We start from the raw sequence: 12,540 nt of genomic DNA on the forward strand, positions 1-12,540 counted from the left end.
GACAAGATTTTCCCTCAATGAGCTGATGACAGAATAATATCTCCAGATTGATTGCTCACCCCCCACAGACCTCTTGAAATATTTCTACCCTGGAAAGTTGAACATCAAAAGCATAGTTGTTGTTTTTTTAAAGGACACTGAACTGAAAAAGCCATCATAAAGAAACTACTCCGATTTCAGTCTGGTGATGAACAGGCTTGTTAAGCATTTTGAGAATTGGCAGCCTTTCCCATCTAATATCCAGACATACTTTTAAAAAGAATTTCCATAATGAGTGTCTCTTTCCTCATCAGAGGAGATGGAGTATTTTCTGAAAAAGTTCTGCTAGGCAGTGATGTTAAACACTTGCTTACATGCAGCAGCACAGGATACATGGAGTACAGCTGACTCAACAGCTACAGGGGATTTGGGTAAGTGCCCTTCATGTAAGCCACTTAAAAATGGTCCAAGATCTTTTCGGTTAGTCTCAATGGATGTGTACATTCCCCCCAAGTATCCTTTGTATCACTTGTCAGGCATTAAGGGTTCATGGGTAACTCCTGTTGAGTTGTTGGACGTTGATTATGGGCATGGAGAAGCAAAGTTCTGTCAAAGTCCCAGTGTGAGAGGAAGTGTTCATTTTTTTAAAATCCTGGTTTGTAGTTGTTGAAATCCAGCGCTGCACATTGTTCTTTTGATCTGAGAAATGCACTAGGACAGGAAATTGTCTTAGGATGGTGAAGTAGATCTAACGCAAAACTTTGCAATTGGTTCCATGAAGCGGAACAGACAATCTTACCCAGCTAATGGTGTCAGTCTAGCAAGTTCGCACAGTAAGAGATGCAAATGGGGAAGATAGATAAGCGAGATTTCTTATCAGGATTCCATTGCAACTGAAGGGATTAATTCAATGACTGGAAGAGTAATCTCAAATTGTTAACGTGAAGACCGGACATTATTTTTGTTTCTCTAAAATGGCTATGCATTTCTGATTGAGAAATAAGTTGGCTTTGAAATAAAATCCTTTTTTTGTTATCGACGTAGTTCAGAACAGCATGCGAACATTAATAGTTAAATGTATTCTGAGAAGGTTTTCATCGTCCTCTGAAGATAACCAAAGTGGGCATACAATCCCACTTACTATTACTCTCAATCTGAGGATGTATTATAGTGAATGGCACATATTTTCCCCTTTTCCTCTCAACTAGATGATTCCCAAAATTGTTTCCAGTATGACTTCAAAGTTTCTTTGAGTGAGAGTCAAAGTAGATAAAGGAATCAGTTTTCAATTTCATCATAAAATTTACCTCCCTGCACTGAGTTTTTAAATAAAAAAACCTGTGGGAATTGTGAATTTAAAGGCTTAGGATTCTACTGGCATTTTGTGTGCTTACTTAATGAAATATCAGAAACCTTATATACCCAAAGGTGTATATATAACTTTTCAGGATTAGATAAGCTTGTATTATACTGCAACCAAATAGCACATTTCTTTCAGGCAATTTTTTTTTCTGAAGAAATGAAATCAGGAATGGTTCTAAGCGATAAAGGGATACTACCTTTATTTTAAAGCTGGAAGTGAGAAGCTACAAGATTATCTAATTGCTAATACCTTCAGTCATATGTGAACAATTTATATTTATATGTTCACTTATTTGTTTTATCCCTCTATCATGGGAGGCAAGGCTGGTGTCAACTCAACATACCTTTTCTGTTCTGCCATCTGCCCCATGGAATGCATTGCAGAGTGAACTCTTTTAGGCCCCACCATGGTACCTATTTTAGGTGGTTGGTGAAAACTTTGGTTAGCTTTGAAATTTTTAATTGCATTAGCTCTATGTATATTTGTATGCTGGAGGAATTTGCTAAATTGGTTGTTTATTGTTTTGTGATTTGTTCTGTTTTAATGTAATTATTATCTCTTGTTAGCCACCTTCAGTCTCTTTGGAGAATACAACAGGATAGAAAATTTCATAATTGAATAAAGTATTTATTTATTATTCCCTATTGATTCTTTCCTCATAACAAAAGTTCTCTAGTCCACCCTCTACAAGCGTATACAGGTTAATTAAACCCAAATGATATTTACTTTGATCTGCATTCACATCTGGAATATGGGAATATCCTATAACATGAAGCTGCCTTCTACCAAGACAGATCATTGATCTATCTAGTTCATGGATTGACTTCTCTGAAAGAAACTTAACGTTCCTTCTGACAGTGGGGAGAAGATCTTGCTCTGCAGAGATCATGAGGATTATACTGGGACCATCTGTATGCATTAAGCAACATGCTCACCAAAATGTTATAGGTTCCCCTCTCAGAACTCACAAGTGTCACAAGATTCAGAGGCAACTAATTTTTCAGAATGGAGTCAGAAGACAGAATTGCAGTGCAACAACTCTGTTTTCTCACAGCTGGAAATAAGCTGCTCATTGCAAGATTGAAGAAAAATTGAAAAACCCAAATTTCACGTGGGGTGGCAATCTTTATAGTGCAGGCTTTGAAACTCAGGGCTACACTGACTGGGTAGTGTGTCCCAGACCTGGACCTGTTTTAATTCTTTGTATTACCTTTTTAACCTAATGTGCCGAGCCTATTTTGGGGCCATTATATGTTTTATATACATCTGCATTTTATTTTATTTTATTTTTTTTTAAAATATTTTTATCTATACATCTGCATTTTAGATTCCCGGCGCTGGCAACTAAATTTTTACATTATTGTTTTAGGGTAATTTAAATGTCACAATGCCAGTAATATCGTTTTGAATTTTGTTAGGTTGCTTCTCTCTAGCATTTTTGTCTTATCCTGCTATGGCTGTATGCTAATGCAATAAAGGTTTGATGATGATGATGAAAATTGTTTCATTAGCATGAGTCACAGATGCATAGCTTTTAAAAAAATAAAATTAAAAATCACTGCTGTTATGAAAATGGTGTCATTTGCTCTTTGAAGAGTAGATGTGTGCAACCAAACAAGCCGCTTATTAGCAGTTAATTTATAAAAATAAACATATCACATGCAGTGTTGGAAAAGGGTCAAAGTGAAATTACCTAGGGAATCAAGGCTGCAATCCTAACTACACTTGAGTGGGAGGAAGTGTTATTGAACCCAGTGGAACTTATTCTGATTAAATATACCAAGCATCTTGCTATTATTATTTCAGAAAGTTCTTTGTCCTTGTAAAATTCTTAAATAATGTTTGTGTAATGATCATTATTTAAAGAATAATGATTCTCCCTATTATTAAATATCCCAAAGGAGCATAACTCAGCAGGTTATAAAACTACGAACAGTTCAATAGTTTCTGGTTGTCTTGCACGCATTTGGTGTCTGTTAATACTTGAGGGAGTGTAGCGGACTTCTATCCTGGTTATTGAAATTTGTGGCAAGGCTTCTGTCTCATTCCATTAGTAAAGGATTTATATTCTCTCCTTCAAATAGATATTTCAAAGAATCTACTTGCACCTCTCATTCTTGGAATTGAAATGAACTGCACTAAAATTGAAATATTTTCATACTAGTTAGTTACACTGCAACCTCACAATTAGATGTAGAGACTTCAGGTTATATGTATTTTTGAGCATTTATAAGCAGTCTTCTTTCTGATTGAGTCGTGATATGATTCCGAAACAGGCTAGATAGCCAACTGGTTATAATGCTATTATCACATTATAACATATGCTTTTTTGGAATAATCATTGGATACAACTGAATAAACTGGAGAGTCTTTAGTGAAGGGAAAGCAATAGGTGCTGGCACAAATGTCCCAAATGTCGTACTTCATATTTGATCAGTGGCTCAGCGCCGCTTTTCAGATTGTTAAATGCTGTAGGAACGATTGCTTTGACCGCTAAGCCTCACCACAGATTTGTTCCGATATTATTTTGATAATACAGCATCACAGAACCAAAGAGCTTGCTGATAATGAACACGAGCATTTATGCCATTGATACAGCAGACAGAAATATATAGGAAGAAAAGTGATAGCCACAGTTGCACATCTTGCAGTTGGAGAAGCCTGAATTTTTGTGCCACCTAAAAAGAAACAAATGTAACAAAAGCAAGAGGTCCCTTTTGAATCCGAAGGACTTCAATGTGAGCAAAAAGGAACTGCAGAATATAATCCATAGCCATGATAGTCAAATACTGGCAAGTAGAACATATGCTTACATTTTGCCATGTAAGGGGTATGTAAATTAAAACAACAGCAGCAACCACCACCGCTGCCTAGAGGAGGGAGGCATGTAGTCCAGTAGTACAGCATCTCCAGGGAGAGACCCTTAACCCAAGACTCTGGAGAGCCACTTACCATCACTATCGATGGTACTGAGTTACATGGGCCAATGATCTGATTCTCCAGAAGGGCACCTTCCAATGTTCCTATGCTTTGCACACAGAAGGTCCCGGCAGAGCAGGGGTTTTGCATGCATAAGCTCCCAGGTTCATTCCCTGGAATTTGGCAGGTCTGGGAAACTGCTGTTTGAAAACCTGGTAACCTGCTGCCAGTCAATGTAGACAATTCTCATCTGAGCAGACCAGTAGCTTGACTCAGTTTAATGCATCTTCCTATGTTGTGTTACTAGAAGAAGCTATTAATGTCAACAATCTATTTTGGGCGGCACGATGAGACTCCTACCTGGATATTATGCACACAATGTGGCACAGAAGCCAGCACACTTACAGAGCAATCCTATACATGTGTACTCATAAGTCCTCTTACTGTGCTCTGTCAGGCTTCTTCCCTTGCCTAGGTTCACAGCCTGAAACCCAACTGGGAAAACAGTACGGGGCTCTGTGATGTATAGTTTAAGCACAAAAACCCAGCGGAGAACCTTGGAAGAAAAGGAGTTCAAAGCTGTGTCAGAGCACAAAGAACGCAATGAACTGAATACAAGAGGCATGAAAATAATGCCCTCTCATTTAGGCGCAGGGATGTAAGCACCAGCAGAGACATTCTATGCCATGAGGTGGGTTTCCTCCTGGCGAGTCTTTGTTGATCAGCCATTCTTTCATCCATAGACCTGTTGCTTTAAAATCAGGCAAGATGGTCAACTTCACAGCGGATCCTTGTTATTTCAGACCTGATCCAATGATCACGAAACAATCACAATAAGTATCTCTGGTGCAGTAAATGGGGACACAGAATAATCGCCTCATGTTTTCCTTAGGTTTTACAATGGAACGAGCATGGTTGCTGCTCCTGCTGACTGCAAAGTTTCTCACAGTGACCGCGCAGTTCAATGGATACAACTGTGATGCCAGCCTCCACAGCAGGTTTCCTGGTAAGTGTTAATTGAAACATATTAATTATAAGTCCTTTGTTAGCTTGTTTGCAGAGACTACAAAGCTTTAAAGTAAATGAAGCATTTGGAACAAACTCCTCATTAACTAACTAATGGTGAGTGAAATTCCTCTGAAGTAGCACAGAGTTGCTACCCATGGGCGCAGCTATCCATAATAACAACAGGGTTTCATCCTCTTTCGTGCATTAATTCACTATGCACAGAATACTTGCACAGATTGCTGTTGACAATATTTAAAACGGATTTTCTTTCTTTCTAGAAGTATAGGAAGCTATTTCCTTAGGCCCAAACAAGATATGGCATCATTCAAGCAAGGTTTATTTTTTATAGAGTAAATACTTAATGTGCCACCTCCCTGATATGGATTGGGATTGTAGCAGAGGAATGTGTGTGCCAAAATGTCACCTAGCCCTATCAGGATTTCAACCTGAAATTGATTTCCCCATGGCTGCTATTTAATCCTAAAACACAAAAAACCTCAACCCACCTGTTCACGCTGACTATAGTTAGCAAACTACAGTTTCCATGATTTTTGTGTTGGGGGTGGGTAGCCCAAAGTGGTATGATACTGCTTTATATGCATAGTGCAGAAGGAGGTCCTTGTCACTGTTCAAGGACACATTCTAACCAGACAAAAGCACTCAAGAAGGACACAGAGCAGGACAAGTGAAGATTGTGGTTTGGGGAGAGATTAGAGCATTGAACAGATTAGACCCTTGCTAGAGATTTGCTTCCTTTGCTTTAGTGAAAGTAATAGATCTTATCAGGGCTTTTTTCAGCCGTAACTCACTGGAACTCAGTTCCAGCACCTCTCAGGTGGGCATCATCGCCATTATAAGAGAACAAGGGAGGTGTTCATGGTGAGTTCCGGCACTGGATCTTACCAAAAAGTACAATGCAGGTAGTTGCCTTTAGTATGTATGAAACAGATGTGTTTCTGATTCTTCTATTACGTTCTGTAAATAGGAATAGTTTCTTCTCCTCCTCCTCCTCCTCCTCCTCTCTTTTCAAAGCAGCCAGTTCCTAATGCTTTTTCCTTTATCAAACTAAGTATGAAAATAGAGTCCAGATTATGTAGATATTGGTCTCTGTAGACAGAATGTTTGATTGTGATTGATGCCCACTGAGCTCTATGCACCATGGTAGGCAGAAGTGTACCAGTAGCATTCTTGTCTGGATGAGGCTGGACCAGGAAGATGCTCTTGGAACGTGACTAGAGTAATGCACTGGACTCTGGTTGACTCTGAAAAGTGTTCAGAAATGTAAACTGCTCCAGAATACAGTGACAAGGTTGTTAACAGAAGATACTATATTCAACACATATTAAAAGATTGGTGTAGGTTATCAATATGTTTCTAAGCTTACCTTTGAAGGGATTAGGAGATGAATATTCGAAGGATCATTCATCCAGGTCTTCATTGCAGGCTTTGCTTTGGGTGTCCCCTACTTTGTGGTTATGTTGCTAGGGCATTTTCAATGGAAGACCCTCCCCTGAAAGGTCAGATTAGCATCTGATTTTTTTAAAAAGAAGTTTCTATAACCTTTTAATTATTTGTGATAGAATTGGTTGAAATTTCCACCTACGTTTGCACCCTTTGAGACCATGAATCCTGCTGCAGTTCCAAAAGAGTTGTTTTCTTGTAAGCCATCAATTGCAGTTTTAGGGTGGGTTAAAAAGGAACTGCTTAATATCCTGTGGTGTTTTGTGGGCAATTTGCTAACATTTAGGACTTGTACTGCACCTCTTCCTTTCCCTCAAAGATTAACATGTTATGCACTAACTCCCTCTTGAGGGGTAATAAACACTGGTGTTCAACATAAGGAGATTGTTCTGATGGTGCAAGTATTTCTGCTTTCCTGAAGGAATGATCTCTCATCTCCTACCTCTGCATGCTGTTCTGAGGGTTCACCTGATCCTCCAGAAAAGATGGGGAGAAATGGTGTTTCTGGAAGGAGGAGAGGGTGAATAAAGTTCCATTGCATGAGCAGGAGTTCTTCCACTAGCTTCCAACCAGGACTGGCTGGTTGAATCTGGCCCATTATTGATTTGTTTTCACCAGAAGTGGTAGCAACACAAGAGTATACCTGGGAGTCACTCTTGAAGTATGATTGGAGATATGGCATTCTTCACCTGCTTTTTCACTTATTTGATGAGACTTCTGCCTGAGTGGTAGCAGCTCAATATTTTGTTTAGTATGTAATGAGGATCTCACTAAAGATATAGAAAGGGGCTGGAGAAAACTTGTTTTTCAATATCAGATTTTCAATGCTGTGTTCAAAAATATGCACATTTACTTAAATAAATAAAATGGGGTTACATTTGAATGTTATGCTCAACTTTGCATTTCATAATTAAGCCCATTAATAGATGCACTGGTGGACCTGGCACTGATTTATAACCAATGAGGTGCCCTCTAGAAGGTGCCCTCTAGATATTGTGAACTACAACTCCCATAATCTATCATCATTGACTATTCTAGCTGGACTGATGGTAGCTGTAGTCCAAAATACCTGGAGAGTACCACATTGGCTAGTTATCCTAGAACCAACTCCATGATTACAAATAGGAAACTGGAACAAACATTGTGCAATAACATTATGAACACAACATTGTGAGTTATTTCCTTAAGTTTTCAGAAGTGTTACACCTATTTCTTCATGCTTATTTTGTTAGTGGTAGCCAGCTTTTAGGAAGGTGTCTGCCAAAATAGGCATTTATTGCCTATAGATAATTTCAGATCTTTATTTTGAACAAGTGGCCACAGTTACTGCCAAGCCCACAAAGGGATCAGCAGCTAATTTGCCACCATGGGTTGCATTTGGAAAGACTGTAAAAATAAAGCTGATTCTAGACTTCACCTAAGGTTTCTGCTGGTGATTTAATGCATCACAAAAATATAGTTCAATCATGCTTCTACAACTTTATTGATTCAATTAAAGGGACAATAATACTGGTGATTAATTTTTATCATCAAATTAGCAATAGTGATACATAGTGTATGCTTGGGGATTCCAAACACTTATGGACTATCCTTTCCATCATGCTGTAACCTTTGAATTATCATGAACATAGGAAGCTACCTCATATCTAGTCAGGTTATTGGTCAATCCAGCTCAGTAATATCTACACTGATTGGCAGCAGTTCCTCAAGTTTTTTGACCTGGCAGTAGCGGCTGGACAGTCAGGGTGGGCATTGTGGCATTGCTTACTTGGCTTTAAGAGAGAGAGCCAGTGTGGTGTAGTGGTTAATCTGGTGAACCAGGTCCACGTCTCCACTCCTCCACATGCAGCTGCTGGGTGACCTTGGGCCAGTCACACTTCTCTGAAGTCTCTCAGCTCCATTCACCTCACAGAGTGTTTGTTGTGGGGGAGGAAGGGAAAAGGAGATTGTCAGCTGCTTTGAGACTCCTTAGGGTAGTGATAAAGCGGGATATCAAATCCAAACTCTTCTTCTTCAAAACACCATGTGTCTCTGCTGGTTACTGAAAGGGAGATAGGCAAGTCAGCAGAAAGCTCAGTGTCACAGTGGTGCAGCAAATCTGATGATGTTGTTGCTGCTGCGCTTGCACCACACTGAGCTCCCTGTTGTCTTGCTCCGCTACTTCTCCCTCTCAGTAACGGACAGCAATATGTAGAATTGGAAAACCAGGTGAGAAATCCCACACCACCCTGCTGGCCGCAACTGAGATGGAAACCCTGAGTGGATGACACTTGAAAGCTGGCCTGTGAGCACAATCCTGATACTTACTCATTCACTACCATATATACACAGATCAAATATCTGAACGGGATTAATGCATTTAAATCTACCCTGCATTTTCATTTAGTGTTGGTGATATTTTAGTCCATTGCACTGTGTAGGTACATAAGAACATATTGTCACATGCCACCCCTATCTCCATGAGCAGGGTGAGATTCCAGGGGTTTCAGGTGCTTAGCCATGGTTTGTGTTTCCTTCATAAATTAGGCATAGTAGAGACTGTAGTGTCTTCATGATATACGGTTTTATATGCACACATATACAACCTGCACCTAGATGGAGGAATTGCAGAGCATGCACATCCTATGAGGGTCTGGTTTCCCCCTTAAGGGTAGAATTGGTTTCAAATGACAGCAGAAAGCCACTCTCTTAGTTCCAGCTCACATGGAGTTCTGCCCATCTATCTTCTTCTCGCTGCTAACTCCATGGATCTTCCCCCAGCCACAATATTCAAAGTTGAAACCCAAACCTTGCCTCTGCCTCTGCCCACTAGCACCCAGCAAAGAAGGAGCCCAACTCCCCTTTGCCTGGCAATCTTTCTCTCTGATGGTTTCTTTAATGGGTTATCACTAGCCTTTGTCTGCTGAACTGGCTTGATTCATTAGCCAGCGGATTCCCGTCTTTGGCAAAGTTTAATCAAACCTTGATTAATTGTAACTTTTACTAAATCCAGGAATTAGGAGGAGGATATGACACCAGGAATTTAGCACAATCTGCCCCCCTCTAAAAAACCCATAACATTATGATGCTGAGCCAGATAGTTGTTCAGACCAACCAGTAATGTCTACTCTGACTGGCAGTCACTCTCCAGGGTCTTAGGCACAGGTCTCCTTAGCCTTTCTGATATCTAATTCTTTTAACTGCAGGTGCCAGGGAATGAACCTGGCAGCTCTTGCATCAAAAATATGTGCTGTGCCACTGAGTTATTGCTCCTTCCTTTAGGGTATTGTAAGAATGGATTCTTGGATTGATACTACCTCCCACAGAAACCCATTATGAAGCTGATCTAGAGACAATTGCCATTTCATGCAATATGTAGAAGGAGCAGTACATTTACTTTAGACATTCAAGTCTCCTTATGCTGTCAAAAATGTAGCACGACAATTCATCCTGGCAGTCCTAGTGGTAATAACTAACAGTTTTCCGGCACTTTAAGAGTGCTAAATCATTAAGAAGATCTAATAACTTCCCCTTTATTTAAATTAATGATCCATGCAGTGGAGCACAAAGAATAATTACAACGTGTAAAGAATTAACAAAGGCTCCGCTATGTTCAACAATATTTACCCCATCTTATGGGCACTGAACATTGCTCTAACACTGCAGTGGTTGGCTCTTGATTATGATGTATTATGTTTACAACTGGAGTCATAAATATATCCAGGAGTCATAAATATATCCAGGATTTCAATACATTTTAAGATATTTTCAGTCACCTTACTTTTCAGCAGGACTTCCACTGTTCATTTAAGACAATACTTCAGTGAAAATACACATTTGAGAATTCTTTAAAAACAAGCTCAAATTCTTGGTATCCATTGAGCATGTGCAAACTGTATTGGCAACCCAGAACACGTGCACAGCTTTGACATTTCCCCTACTTAATAGAAGCTGTCTGCATAACAAGTTGCTCTGAAACTCAGAGCACAATCTGCAGTGCAACATTATAGCACTCATTCAGCCAATCAAAGTCAACAGCCTTGATATGCACGTGAAGCACAGTATATGTGAGAACTGGTTGAACATTTTACTTTGTGCACAACCAATAGAACATTTGGGCTGGATCTATACTGATCTGTAAAAGCCCTATATAAAAAAACGTAATATAGCTCTCAATGCAATTTTGCATTGATGACGGATTGCTGCTCTATAGCACCGTCTGGTGTAAATCTTTATAATGCATTTTTAACATAACTGACCAGCGTAGATTAGTTTCTGGAATGCTTTGGACAATCTTGCTCTTAAACAAAGCAAAAGTATGAGAGTACGATACTCCAGCCATCTTTTAAGGAACAGTTCCTATGGATGAGTCCTCATGACATTTGCTCCCACACCTGGAATAAGAGCAGGACATATACAGTGTGTGAAACTCCCATTGTTCTAGGCGCATTTTGCGACAGGGAATTTCATTAGCGCAAGCAGTTTCTGAGCTCTGGGTGCAGTACTGTGCCTAAGATTTCAGGTTGAAACTGCAGAGTGGAAGGAGGACTTTTTTCTGCCTCTCCACTTCCAACTACTCTCTGAAGACTGTACAAGAGACCCTCTTAAGAATATTAGGGGGGTGGGCCGGAGAAGGACTAATCCATGTGAAAAAGGAACATAATATTTTAGCTGCAGTTCATTCATTTTCAGCTCTGTATTCTTGTTATGAAAAAAGGGTGCCTAGACATTTGTTGTTGTGCCCATAACCTAGGTTAAAGGTGCCGTTTAGCTCCTAGCTTTCATCTCTCAGTTTCTAACACTGGACATATATCATTTGACTGAACTGGAGCAACAAAACTGAACTGCAGAGCAGACAAATCATTGGATGCTGGCAGGAGCCACCTAACAGAGCTCAGCCCCAGCTATGGACAAGCTTAACCTTGCTGCCTTGCTCCTGCTTCTAAGCTATGGGTAAGCAGAGTCTTGCTGCCTATCTCTGCTTCTCAGTATCTGCCACCTAAGGCAGCCACTTCACTCTGCCCAATGGTAGAGCTGGCATTGCTTGGAGAAGCATGACATTCAGCTAAGGATGTACATTCAAATGTGCATCTGCATCAGGACCACAGAGGAGCAAGAAAGGTGTTTATATGAATGTTTTCTCTCTGAATAAGGCTGCAATGCTGAGTGTTATTCTTAGAATTACAGCTGTAATGACTAGTGGGCGCTGCTCTCAAGTGAAGCTGATAAGGATTAAGGCATTAATATAGAGGAAACGAGGATTACTATAATATTTTCATAGCATTTGCTGATTTATTTTCTTTTACCTTTTCTAATAGTTCCTAATAATGTGCATATCGTTTTCTATCACCTACCTATTCCACTGTTCTGCTTGGAATTCTAAATTGCTATTAATAGCTGCTGTGTACACTTCCGGAGCCAAATGAATTGGGTGCTCAGAATACTTGCTCATCTGCATCCTACATTAAATGAGAATATCAGCGAGCAAAATGTGAGAAGAAATATTGTTTCCAAGGGCTAATTTTTGTGTAAAGGCTGCATAATGGTTCCTCGCAATATTTAAAAAGTGCATATACTACATCATTTCGAGTTGCTTGAAAGCTTTGAATGCCCCATTTAATGAAGCCAGCTTTTTCATTATGATTCTTCTACACCTAACCTTTTGTTCATGTAATGCTGCATTAAATGTCTGCTGTTTTGCATGGACCTTGGAATGGAATATGATATGCAAAATACGAGTGGTATCAATTTATTGCCACATTAAAGCTTTTTGGGGTGCATTTGCATGTCCACCATGCTCATCCCCTGAGGAGAAAAAGGCCCTGAATGTG

At 39.7% G+C, this 12,540-nt stretch overlaps 1 protein-coding gene across 1 annotated transcript in view; it reads left to right on the forward strand.

The window, feature by feature from the left end:
- The first annotated feature begins 335 nt into the window (after window positions 1-335).
- Window positions 336-12,540, forward strand: part of ZPLD1 (zona pellucida like domain containing 1) — a 33,942-nt gene continuing 21,737 nt past the window's right edge. The window contains exons 1-2 of the mRNA XM_053386240.1: window positions 336-410; window positions 5,154-5,267. Coding sequence (XP_053242215.1) covers window positions 5,162-5,267 — 106 coding nt within the window. The 5' untranslated portion in view covers window positions 336-410; window positions 5,154-5,161. The remainder of the gene's footprint in view (window positions 411-5,153; window positions 5,268-12,540) is intronic.

Source organism: Podarcis raffonei, chromosome 4, assembly GCF_027172205.1.
Source record: "Podarcis raffonei isolate rPodRaf1 chromosome 4, rPodRaf1.pri, whole genome shotgun sequence".
Lineage (NCBI taxonomy): Eukaryota > Metazoa > Chordata > Lepidosauria > Squamata > Lacertidae > Podarcis > Podarcis raffonei.